Source organism: Phytophthora parasitica (genome assembly GCF_000247585.1).
Source record: "Phytophthora parasitica INRA-310 unplaced genomic scaffold supercont2.28, whole genome shotgun sequence".
NCBI classification, from domain to species: domain Eukaryota; phylum Oomycota; class Peronosporomycetes; order Peronosporales; family Peronosporaceae; genus Phytophthora; species Phytophthora nicotianae.
The window spans coordinates 477506-490449 of record NW_008649014.1 but is presented as its reverse complement, the minus strand read 5'-3'; the positions used below and the strand labels follow the sequence as shown (position 1 = coordinate 490449).

The 12944-nt window shown below is 49.3% G+C and overlaps 4 protein-coding genes across 4 annotated transcripts; 1 reads left to right on the top strand and 3 right to left on the bottom strand.

Moving 5' to 3' along the window:
* Positions 1-1702: 1702 nt before the first annotated feature.
* On the top strand, positions 1703-2605 carry PPTG_12285 (hypothetical protein; the record flags this gene model as incomplete). Its single annotated transcript, XM_008908013.1, has 1 exon — positions 1703-2605. One exon carries the CDS (start codon positions 1703-1705, stop codon positions 2498-2500), a length of 798 nt encoding a protein of 265 aa, XP_008906261.1. The 3' UTR covers positions 2501-2605.
* A 284-nt stretch (positions 2606-2889) lies between these two features.
* PPTG_12284 (hypothetical protein) lies at positions 2890-7384 on the bottom strand. Its single transcript, XM_008908012.1, has one exon. It carries the CDS (start codon positions 7355-7357, stop codon positions 3047-3049), a length of 4311 nt encoding a protein of 1436 aa, XP_008906260.1. The 5' UTR covers positions 7358-7384; the 3' UTR covers positions 2890-3046.
* Positions 7385-9717: 2333 nt separating this feature from the next.
* On the bottom strand, positions 9718-9972 carry PPTG_12283 (hypothetical protein; the record flags this gene model as incomplete). Its single annotated transcript, XM_008908011.1, has 1 exon — positions 9718-9972. The coding sequence occupies one exon, from the start codon at positions 9970-9972 to the stop codon at positions 9718-9720; it is 255 nt and encodes an 84-aa protein (XP_008906259.1).
* A 1812-nt stretch (positions 9973-11784) lies between these two features.
* On the bottom strand, positions 11785-12485 carry PPTG_12282 (hypothetical protein; the record flags this gene model as incomplete). The annotated part of the gene is made up of 3 exons (XM_008908010.1): positions 11785-12111; positions 12133-12179; positions 12251-12485. The coding sequence occupies 3 exons, from the start codon at positions 12483-12485 to the stop codon at positions 11785-11787; spliced, it is 609 nt and encodes a 202-aa protein (XP_008906258.1).
* Between the last annotated feature and the right edge of the window lie 459 nt (positions 12486-12944).

Here is a 12944-nt window from a genome sequence, read left to right as displayed (position 1 = left end):
CATGCTCCATTTTTATGGGAGCCGAAGAAGACTGTAGCGACGACGATACACAGTTGTGATATTGTCACCTATAAAAACAAGATACGGAGTAGTATTTGTGAAGTTAGTACGAGTCAGCGTAATTATTGGAACATTCGTTTCGATAGACCACCATATTCGTTAAGTGCAGATCAAAGCCAAAAACTACCTTGAATATAACTATATACCAATCTAAAATACGAATTTGCTACGTATTTGAGAAACTGTGCAATATTCGGTCATATTCCAAGTAAGTAATTTTGAGCCCTATTGGGCAGTTCTCAACAGTAGTTATATGTAAATTTCGGATAGTCAGACAGGAGAGGCCTGTGGTTTTCTTCCAATCGGCTTGTTTCCTTGTCCTACAAAAATAGTTGACTTTCGTCCAATCAAGTACGCCAGAGACAGTCAGATCGTGCAACAGATCCAGATGAACACTGTGTACCACATCAGTTTTGTGATGTAGACCACATAATACAATTTTAGCCAATTGGGGCCGCCTTCGCTGCGCTCGGTAGCCAGTAGAATGCGTCCCCTAACCCTAGCCGCGGACGGAATGACGGGCGGACAGACACGTTGCTCTAGTTGATGTTTAGTACCAGCTTTGCTGGATTTTGTCATCTTTGCTCCCTCTGTTTAAAAGTATTGTAGGCAACCCGATAACAGGAAAGCTCACTTGTTCTGCAAAACGGAATTCTTCATAAATCAAATGGGGAGAAAAAGTTGACTTCACTGTCAGCTCAGGTTACCATCCGAAAGCTGTCGACTCGAGTTCTCGCACCCGAGTGCTTGCATTCACCCTGTTGTTTGGTGATCTCGTGTGCGTGTCGAGCAATTTGAGTTTGCAGCAAGCAGATCAACTTTGCGAGTAGTCGACTTCGAAATTTACATTTCATCAGTTAGAATGCAATCAACTCCACTTCTAGCCATGATGACCCAACAGAATTGGAAACAACCAATGGGTAGTACATACATCGGCGCGACAAGCAAGCTTCAAGGTCCATCATGTATTTTCTGCTTCTACTCCATCCAGCGTAGCTAGCGTTGCACGCGTCGACATTGTGTCCCCTAGGTACTGCGTTATATGAGTGCTAACCCGTACAACTCCGTTAGGACAGTGGTAGGCAATCTAAAAGCGATTTAACAACCACATTGAAGGCGAAGGAAAGTTGTAGTTGCTCCTCACCACGAAGACCCCTTCATGGAACTACGAGCGAGGCCCCATGCATAAAGAACACTCGAACGGAGCTCGTGGTTGCCACCCGCAGAAATTCGGTGAGGTTCGTCGTGATCTCTACTCTAGATTTTTCGATCTTGGTGGCGTCACGTCCGTATCCAAGCCGTCACCGAAGAAGAGGGGCTTCACAGACCTCCCCTCTTGGTTGGCTCAGCGTCGTAGATATCAGACTCCCCATTGTCGTTTCTCTATACGGTGTGTCTCGAGCAGCGCCACGCTGCACTGTGGATGGCCACGGTGCATCGATCTCTTTCGAGGTGCCGGCTTTCATCTGTGAAGAGAGGGACTACAGCGTGTCTGACTTGCATCTGCCCGCTCCGTCTTCCAAAAGAGTCAAGACCACTCTGCTGCGAACGAAATGCTCGGTCCGACCTCGTCCTCACTCTTCAATTTGCCATAGCGGCGTCAACCCTTCTACTCTTCAAGTACTCCTCTGCAATCACCACCATGTCCATGATGGAGTGGGAAGCGCCGATCCCCGTGTGGATCGAATCTATCAGCATCGACATGGACGACGAGATGTCCGATCTCTCAGTCTCGATCCCCAGTCATCCGATCAGCCTGGATGGCATCGACACTTGCACCCCTGTATCCCCCAAGACGAGCTGCTTCCTCACCTGCTTGACACCCGATGACGAGTTCGGCACATTGCTGGAAACCAAGCCAGACGCCGGTACTGACATGATGCTCGATGTTAAGAACATCAAGATTGTCGCTGTGTCTCCCGTCAAGACTAAATCCCCCACCGCAACAAGCATCAGCCCCGTCAAGAACAAATCCGCTGCTAAACCCACTGCTAAACCAGGCCGCCGACCCCGTCACAAGGTCGACGTGGACCCTTCAGGAAGAAATCAGCGCCGCAAAGACAAACAACGTGGCTACGAGAAGGGCTACCGCAGTCGTGTGAAGGACAAACGCCTCAAAGACGAAGCCGAGTGGATTCGGCTGGAGACGCAGATCCGCAGTATGCTAACCAAACGCACGTCTGTTGTCACGTGGGGCGGAATTGATGAGCTGAAGACGGAGGAAAAGCCGTCGACGGTCTGCGTCAGACAGCGATACCTCCAGCTACTGCAAGAAGAACGAGCTCTTCAAGAGGCCGAGGTGCTGGACAGCTGCTTCTTGGCCGACAACCAAGCTCTAATGCTGTGGGGCGGTACAACGGCGCCAAGTCGAGGGGTTCGTGAGCAGTTAAACGGCCTCCCGAGCTTGAGGCAATGCCACACGTTTGAGTTTTCGTGGTAGCAAGACTGCAGATCGCATGCAGTCCATGTAGTGCGTTCATTGTTTTTTTATGCCAGGATGAATGGCATAGTGTAGTAATGCGTGATTAATGTATTTGAAGAGTCGAAATTTCTCCAACGTGTTGGTGCTGTTGCACTGCAATGGGAAGTCATCGTTAAACGAGCGGATGTGAGTGTGTGCCACTGCATCTCGTCCGTCGTAGTGCTACGAACCCAGACAGCGTTGTCGTGGTTGGTTTCCCCTAGCAAACAAAATTGTGGCGGCCTTATCGTAGATTCTGGAGCACCGAAATATGCTCTCATTTTTAAATGAGAGTGTATTTTTTGGATAAGTTATACTTGTACTGATAGGGGCTAAACCATTGAGGCGCTAACGCAAATAGTTTTTGAGAGCGTATTGTTGGACAAAGCAACAAGGTAAGGACGATTTCAGCCTCTAAACTATCCTGCTAGGCCGTCGTTCGGGGACTATGCAATTGTAATAAAGGTAAATGACCCTAGGCCAGGTACATTATCGACAAAGGCAGACAACTCCTTCGCTATCTTCCTAGCGCTTGAGGTGGTTGATGTAGCGTAGCGAGACCAACGCCAAAATACGGAAGACCACGATCAGAACGATCATGATCGCCACGTTCCTCCAGATATCACTGTGCTTCATGTCGAACGTCTCCTCGACGTACTCTTTGAGCGTCATCTCACCAATCGTGGGCGGCGCATTCTGCAGCGTTTGGCAACTGATGCCGTCCGTGCTGCCGTCAGAGCAGTCGGCAAATACCAGCGACACCAGCATCGAGATGGTGTACGTTGGCGGGGAGATCCAGTGCACCCACATGTAACCCGTTGGGATACTGCCCGTGGGCGGGTTAAAACCTGCAAACAGCATGAAAATACCGCTAAAGAGAGCTCCAAGGGTGGACGCCACAGCGACACTGGGAAGCGCAAACACCATTAGCTGTCCGAAATATACGAACAGCAACGCGTTCATCGCCACGACGAGCCAGTAGTAGAAGAACGTGATGTAACCAGTGAAGCCGACGCTCGGGTAGAAGATGATGCAGAACAACAGGCTCGACAAGAAAATGTACGGGATCTCCACCAACGTACCGGCGACAAAGTACCACAACGCATTGTAGGTTTCCGACGCGCGTTCGCGATAGAAGGCCGTGCGTTCATCTGCAGCGACAGGCATGACGCTGTTGAAGCTGATGAGGCCGAGGAAAATAGTACTGACGAAGATCAGACCGATGCCCGAGTTCGCGCCAGTGTACGTGGAGTAGTCGGTTCCCTGATAGATGACGCCGAACACGCAGCCCAATAGGACACTGATGAACAAACGTGTGAGATTGTAGGTCGGTGTACGCCAGTACATGCGGAAGAAGCGAAGGCACAGAAGCTGGAACTGCACGCGCGGGTCCGAAGCGCGTTTCGTCTCAAACGTAAGTTCTGGAAGGTGTGACGACGGGTGCAGCACGCCTTCCTGGTCCAAATCCTCCTCCATCAACACCTTCTGATCACTCACCAAGAAGCGTTCAGCGAAGTCCAATGGTTGCGCACCATCAGCACCAGCATCGGCATGACCGGAGCCTACACCGGCACCGATGCACTCCAGCATCCACGTCGCAGGGTTGTACCCCGGTGTGATAGGCTTCACGTCAGGGAACGACTCGAAGTAGTTGATCAAATTCTTGGACTCCTTGCCCAATTCACCGAAGAACACCATGCGGCCACCACGACGAAGCAAAAGGAGCGAGTCGAACAGGTTGAACACCTCCGTACTAGGCTGGTGGATCGTACACACAATGGTACGGCCCGAGTCGGCGATCTTGCGAACACCGTTCATGATCAACTTGGCCGAGCGAGCGTCCAACCCACTCGTCGGTTCGTCCATAAAGATGATACTGGGCTGAGCTGCCAGCTCCACGCCGATGGTCACGCGCTTCATCTGCTCCGTGGACGACCCGCGGATGATCTTGTCAGCGATGGGTCCAAGCTCCAGCAGTTCAATACACTCTTCCACAGACTCCATCTTCTGTGCAGTCGAGATACTGGCATCCTGACGCAACATGGCCGAGAAGATCAGCGCCTCACGAACTGTAGCCGAGTCGGAGTGAATGTCCATCTGCTCGCAGTATCCCGTGCATCTACGGATGGCGAGGTCATTGGCCGGGTGGCCATTGAGCAGAATCTTCCCTTGAATTCTGCCACCAGTTTTGCGACCAGCAATGACATCCATCAGCGTCGTCTTACCAGCACCAGAGGATCCCATGAGCGCCGTCATCGTACCAGGTAGAGCGAAACCAGAGACGCCCTTAAGTAGGTCAATCTCCTCGTCCTTCTTGCCACCAGGCATCGGGACCGAGTACCATAGATCTTCAAACGCCAACGTGATAGGTAGCGAAACACCACGACCAGTGGGCTCGACTGGAACGCTAATAGTAGTGACGCCACCCATGACGTCGTCGGCATCTTGAATTTCAATCACCTTGTCATCGGTTTTGGACTCCCTCGGAGTCTTGGGCATCTTCGAGTAGACATTCTGGTCCTCAGCAACTTCTTCAACTACCGCAATGTTCTCAGGACTTTCGTAGCGTTTGTATTCCAGCACGAGATACGACACGAAGACGAACATGAAGTACCCAGCGAAGAGGAAGATCCATCCGTACCAGATCCACATTGACCCGGTCGGCAGACTGAATACGCCCAGACTGTACTCTCCGATCGTCTCGCTGTATGTAGCGCAGTAGTCGATGCCTTCATACACACACACGTCGAACTTCGGAGCCAGATACTGATTGATACTCAGCGCACGGATGCACCAGGCGAGAGGGTCAATCCAGAAGATCCAGATGAGGTAGTCCGGGATATTGTCCTTGGTGATCAGGAAACCTCCGAACAGCATGAAGAACAGCACCGACACCATCATCACAGGCTGCGCGACTGTCAAATTGGGCGAGACCGACGACAGGAAGAAGAAATAGCTGGTGAACCACATCTGACACAGGAACAGCGTGACCAGGAACACGATGAAGCGGTCCGCTAGAGCGACGTAGCCTCCCATCCAGTACGTGATCGCTCCAAACACCACCGTCTCCACCACAGCCATCGGGATCTGTGATAACGACATGGCCAGAACATACGCGCTGGATCGGAAGAAGTTAGCGCCGCGTTGCTTGTAGAAGACCGAGCGGGCCTCAATGAACGTCGGTACTTGAGAAGCCTGACTCAACGAAAGGAACATCGCACAGGAGAACAACAGACCGAGGATCAGTTGGCTGTTCGCGTCGTCCATCTGCCAGAACGTGGATCCGTATAGTAGACCCATGACAGTATTCATCACTGCACGACCCATGAGGTACGTCGTGTCACGCGATGTAAGCATCAACTGACGACGCAGTATGAGAGCCAAGTCCTCGAAGAATGAAAGACGGAACGGCTTGACGTCGGGAATGATAAGCGGCTCCTTGACAGGTGAATCAAGCCGCTTCAGAGTCTTCTGGTAAATGTTTGACTCACGGAAGCGATCAGCGAACTCAGCAGACAGATATGGCACATTGTCTCCAACAACGTACACGCCCTGCTTGTTGGTTCCTAGATCCAGCAGGAAATCGGCCACATCCTTGCGAGGTGGACAGTGGAAGCCCATGTCCTCAAAGTAGGGCACAGCCTCCTCACGCTTCCCGTGGAACATGATGCTGCCTTCATTCATTAGAAGGACATCGTCGAAGAGTTCGAACACTTCGGGGGACGGTTGCAGCAGCGAGATCACGACGGTAGCGTTAAAGTTACGCGCAGCACTCTTTAGGGACTTACAGATGTCGTACGTGGCCGCACTATCGAGACCCGTACTGATCTCATCGAGAAGCTGCAGTCGCTTCCTACCGACCAACATCTCACCTGTGGTGACACGCTTACGCTCGCCACCAGAAACACCACGCAGCATAGCGTTGCCCACCACAGTGTCCTTACAGTTGTCCAGACCCAGTTTCTTGACCATCAGATCCGGTGCAAACTTGTGGTGTGCCGTCACGACCTTCAGAGCGTGTTCATGGTGCTCCGGCGTGCAGTTCTTCAGCGCCTCCACAGCCCACGGCTCCAGGTCTTTACCAGAGCAGCATCGATGAGCGAACTCGAACGTTTCCTGCACGGTCATTCGCGGGTAGTGTTCATCGATCTGGTTGACGTAGGCCACGTCGCGAGGCAGCATATCCAGCATCAATGAGCGTTCCTTGCCGTTGTATTCAATTTCACCCTTTAAGGTGATGTTCTTGTCCATGTGGAACCGGTTGGCTAGCACCTTCATAAGCGAAGACTTGCCTGATCCAGGCTGGCCCAGTACGAGCGTGATGCGGCCAGGCTTGAAGGCACCAGTCACACCGCGTAGAATCTTCTTCTCGACTGTGAACTGCTTGGAACCGAAGATGCTACCCACTCCCTGTTGTACTTGCGTCCATAGCGTAGGGACTTCCAGACTCCCGCTCTTGATCAAAGGTACCTCCGCGGACAGTTCGAGGTTACGGAAGCGTACCTCAAGACCGGGAATGGGCTGGCCTAAGGCGTTCTCGATCACCGACGACAGAGTCGCGTTCATGGTGAAAACATCGTCGGCCATCAACGCGTCAGCACTCGTGAGATCATCTTTTGTCAACTCACGTGGCTCCGGGAACATACTCTTGGTGCGAGGTAGCACGTCGTGGTCACCGAACGAGCTGTTGGAGCTCAAACGGCGAGAACTGAAGCGAGGCAAGCGGTACGTTGACACTTTGGGCGCCAATAGCTTTTCCGGGACGACATCACCGGTACTTTGGTTGTCAGTGGCATCATCACTATGCGGTTTGGACCGTGCTGACTCAGCCTCCATGGTACTTGTCGTGATGGCGTCCAAGTGCGAATTGGTAAATGAGGAGCTGGTCCAGTTACTACGGAGGAATCGGAAGATTTGTAGCTCCATGCAGGGATCCATTGGCACCAAAGACACTCGCTTCCAATCTGCAGGGCATGTTGATTATGTGGGACGCTGAATGTGTAAGGCGATGTCGACTGCGGTACGTTTTGCCTTTTGTATGTGGTGCCGGCGACTTGTTGACGTGCCACCAGTACACAGGCAGGCCATTGTGAAGCAGCAGATGGACAAGCGCAGAGGGAATGTGTACATGCCAAAGCCAATGTCGCCGAACGCGAGCTGTATGTCGCCATCGTCATCAACGAATTCCTTGTAATCAAGGGAACTCGATGCAGGCGAATGGTTCAATGCCCAGGCAACGTTATGATGTATTTGCGGGCCATCCTGTCATTTAGGCCCTACACTGTAGAGTGTAGTGAAGACATTAAAGCGATGATGTGGTCGTTGTAACTCCTTTCACCATGAGGCCATTGGACCCGGAGAAATGGTGTTTGAATATTCGCTGCCAATCAGAGACCGTTTCAAGTAGATTCCCAATATTTTCCCGATCACTTTGGGAAAAACCGAGATTTATCCGATAATTGACTTTATAAATCCCAAGTGTAAATGTTGACTTATTCATAATTTACCACAAATTACCAACATACTATTCGCTTTAGCTGATGCTGTAGTGACTCTCATTTCAGCCTGGATGCGAGTATTTCCCGTTTCGCGCACATGGACGGTCGTGAATGGAGCGAAGAACGGTTCGAAGAAGAAAAACAGTATTAGCGCAGAGAGGAACATTTATTTGAAGTTATAAGCGCAAGTTCTTCCTCCAGGTCGGCGAAAAAGCAGAGAAGTTAGCATCAGCAAGAGAAGCTAAAAAGAAATAGGATTGATACTATAATTATGAATATCAAATTTATTTCTGGACTATTTTCAAACGCTGTTGAAGTTGAAGACAAGATGTGAATACTATTTTTTGCACGTACTAAATTTACCTTTTTAACCCTACGTCGTAGATAGATGTTCTAAGATACAATTCACCAGACTGCAAGTTATAATTATGAGCCGTTGGGTTCAAATGTTTTGAAGGTTTTTATCGCTATCTACTCTAGCGGCAGTGCTGGACCAACCTGTGCTGGCGTCCACATCGCAAGCGTCGCCGCCTGTTGACAAACGCCTGTTTAGAAACTGGTAAACCGGAAACCGCACCCCCTGACCCAAGCAATGTTGCCACCACGTGTAGGTAGGTACCATAGTTGAAACAAGAAGCGCAAGGGCATGAATTCTCCTCCACGTTGACCTCCCACCCATCTACTAGCTGTCCCTGTAGCTCCATGCGATTCTTATTTTTTTCAGAATAGGACTCAGCTTCCTCCAACCCCCACTTGGTGAAAGGGCCTCTTCGCCATCCGCATGCTGGCAAACGTACAGTATGGCGGAGGTATCTTCTTTTCCTAAGAGAAAGCTGAAGTTGGTCTGATGCGGTTGCACTTTCCAGGCAGCGTTGTTTTCCTGTAATTTCTCCGTGCGGGACAGCAGCGCATGGTTCGGTACTGACATTTCCTTAGACAATCGGCCATCTCGAATGCAGTAACGACATATCAGCTTCAAACTATCCATCAGACCAACGAGCTTGACCAGCGAGCGGATAGTCTTGCTTGATGGTTTTATTGAACGTCTCAACCGGATTGTTCGTTGAAGCAAAATCTGGTGGTGTATAATACATTGACCAATTCGAAAACGGGGTGTCCAGCCACTTCTTCTTGAAATAGTCAGCAAATTTGATAAGTTCGAATACAGCTTTCCACTTCTTGAGAACATCTTTTGTATATGTTTTAAATTCTTGTTGGCTTCTAGCGTAGTGCATCTTGTACAAATGGTGGAAGAGAAGAGACAGTTGCTTACCAGTCATTCCTGACGCATGCTCTCTAGCGTTTTTCACAACGTGTAAAAAAACACATGAGGTAGATCATCTTGATCGGATCCCTTGTTTTCGAAGCCACCACTGATGCTACTGTGTCTGCCATGCAATTTCTAAACGTCGGTGAGTTCCCCGTCAGTTTCGCGAAAGTCTCAAACAGGTGAGTTAGCGCAACACTCATAACCGGACCAGTGACTTGAGATATTACAAATAACGCAACAGGGTGAAAGCTTCTTCATTCTTACGGCCGTGGTTGGGTATCCTGACTAGTTCAGCTTATGCGTGACGTCGATGTACAGGACATGATCTTCGGCGAAAGCGAGCGTTTTCATCATAAACAGTGTTGACACGCCAGCTACGAGAGGGTCGTCATCCGAACCAGCTCCAAACACAGGTCCACCGTTCTCTTCTACGTCAAAGCCAAATAGAAAGGATCGCTGTCACTCATGTATGCGTTGAACTTGTACCGCGCCGCTAGACACTCCATATCCTCGACGAAGTCCGTTCCCCGCAGCTTAGCTCGCTTGTGGTGAGAAAGAAAGCTCTGGACTTGAGATAGTGTAGGTCTGGCTTCGGGCTCAGGCTCAAATCGGTCCATAACGTTGTGGCGAGTTGGATTTGGTTTTGCGTGTTGTCCAGTAAGCTGCACCGCCAGCCGCTTCATACTCAATGTCAGCTTCGGTTACTTCGGGGACGCCCTATCGGTGTGATACGATCCGTTACTGTAAATTCCGCTCTTTTCGGATTTTTGGCACGTCAGCACTTTGACTTTCCACTTGCATTTCTGGTCTATGTACTCACTACGAGCTGCAGATTTGCATTCAAAACTATGCAGCGCATTTGGTGGGAGTCCAGGTTGAGGTCACAAATCTGACACCAAACCAGATTACTTATAGCCGTGTAAGTTATTCTGCGGCCGCCAAGAAATTATTGTTATGTTTGAGCACATACAGTCACTTCCCCAGTAGTTTAGCGATGCAGGTACCATGGCAGTTGGTAGCGACTTCCTTAGGCATCATTTATTTTACTGTGGCAGTAGGTAGTAGCTTTTTTTCCTTGCAGTGTGACGCCACGATGGCGAGCGTCGCGCGCTACATGTACAATACATATCTGTGATTAAGAAAGTGGTTTAATAAAACCTTCTAAGGTGACTTTCAACCAATCATGCGCAAACCTGCAAGTCTCAACCAAACCTTCCTGCATTCTGGGGAAGGTTCGACTTGAAAACGACGGGGCAGATAGGTTTGATCTGATTGGCTGCTGAAACCTACCGTCTAACCATAACAACCCCTAGTATTATAGAATGGACGACCTTTCGATACTTGAAAACCTGAGTTTTAGTGCCAAAACAAAATGTGAAAAACTGACTGTTAATGGCCTTTTCTACACATTATTTAAATTTATAGAAAACACGTGAACAGTCCTTGCTGGCATATCCACTCTTTAGCAAGCCTTTCGGTGCAAGTTGAATCCGAGAGCTGCTCCCCAGACAGCAGAATGCTTAGGCTCACACTGAGGCCTCGTAACCTCTGTTGAATCATTTATAGTTGGCTAGAAACCGCAAAAACAGATTGTATGTGAATACTCGTTATGGATTATTCACGCAACAATAGATTTAAAAAAATAAGCTGGGCAAAACGTGCCGTTATAAGAAACCCTTGTTTGGGAACTTGAAAAAAAATAGGTCTATTTTTATTTAGAGAACTTTGATTTTGCGCCATTTCAAAAACTAATTTTATTTTAGTTAATATAGAATATAAAAATACTTTCTCATTACATTTAAGATGTTCCTGGCGTGGTGATCGGCAGGTGCCCGAAATTAGATTTTGGAGTACCTTTCCAAAACGGAAGGGTCGGTCGATACTGATCGCAAAAGTGCTGTGTAAAGATTCGACAGACTGGGCAATTCTCAGGATTGTCAAAAAGCTCAACAATGGAGTGACGGAACGGATAGTCAGGTCCCTTGCGTTTTAGAAAGCGTAAGAAATCCACACGACGTATGAAAATATCAAAAAAAATCATATCAAATTCATGGCGACCCACATTAATCCACAGCAAAATGGACGGATCCACACAAAGGCACAACTTCAGCTTGATGAGCCAAAAATAAAGTACTATATGTAAATGCGGAACCGAAGTATTTTTAGCCAATCAACCACAGTGAGAGTTAGTACTCTGGTCAATAACATCATACCGTTCCCTTCATATACTGATAGTCTACAGCCACACCTATCAACTCCCTCGAGCCACAACAACCTAAAGCAGCGCAATGACTTCCGTATTCCAGTGGATCCTGTTTGCATCTTCGCTAAGCAAGGTTGGTTTAGAGGGAGGGAAGGACCCCAGACCAGGGAACCCGAAAATATAATTTATATCAAAGGACATCGAGAAATACATAATGCGCGGCAACCTAAGAACTCAGCAAATAAATAATTGGAGCGGGGACATTGCAAACGTAGATTATTAGCGAAATAAACTACCTAGCCTGGTTGTAGCTGGCCACATCCCAGAACGCATCGTTGACCCTCAGAAAAAGTATCATCTCCAGCGTAAACGGAGATAGCCTGCTGCGTTCATACCGTAGCATCATGCTAGCAGAGCTGAACAGCCGCTCGACAATGTTGGACGTCGGCGGGATGACGTCCAGCAGCCCGTACTCGCATGACGTGCTTTGCGTCCTGCGCCTCTTCAGAATCCTGTCGGCAAAGCCCATCTTGGTTGGCTCCGGCGCTGGGGCAGAAGGCTTAGATGGCTTCTTAAGAGGCTGAAGTACCGCGCGCTCACCACGGGACAGCCGCTTGACCTGACCTTACAGTATTTTCACCACTCCCGACTCAAAGTCAGGCGAGTGTACAATACCAGCGTTTGGTTCTACATCAGTAAAAAAAAATAAGAATAAAATAAATAAGTAAATAAATAAATAAAGTAAGCAAATGACTTACCCAGGTAACTGGCAAAGGACGGCTGGATCTCTAGCAAACCATCAAGTAGGTTCGCGCGAGCATCCAGCAAGTTGAGGTCATCGCTCTGAAGCTTCTTTGATACGGACTCCACGTCCGATAGCTGCTCCTTGAGCACCCTCAGCTTGCAGTGTACTGCTGGGGTAGGCAATACGTCAGCAATGTCTTTGTCGTCAGCGCTGAGGAACTCGCGCAGCTCGAAATAGCGCACGAGCATCGAGTATGTAGACCACCATCGTGTTTCTTGGCGCAGCTTGGGCTTCAGAGAGGTCTTCAGTCGGCGTGAACCATACACAAAAGAAGATAGTTATTGTCAATTATTGCCATTAAATATAAATATCGAAAATAATAGGAAGTACGTACCGTAGCTTTGCAGCTTGCTTGATCGTGCGCAGGTGCTTTATGAGTAGTTGTACTTGGTCAAGTTCCTCCTCGCAGGGAGCCAGGAAGTTGCGAACGGCCAAATTTAGCCGATGGCTGGCACAGCCTACCAGCAGGGCCTCCATAAGTCTGGCGAGGCGCTTGTTGACTGCACAGTTATCGCCAACTAAAAATTTCACATAAGCGAGGCTTTTACCGAAAAGGGCAGAAACGCGGCAAGCGCAGCCATATGGGTCTCAGGGTTAAGTGAGTCGTCCGGACCGTTGATGTGGTGGAGTGGGGTTCGCAAAATCAC

Coding starts and splice junctions, on each gene's coding strand:
- PPTG_12284 (XM_008908012.1), bottom strand. CDS start 7,357: ATGGAGGCTGAGTCAGCACGGTCCAAACCGCATAGTGATGATGCCACT.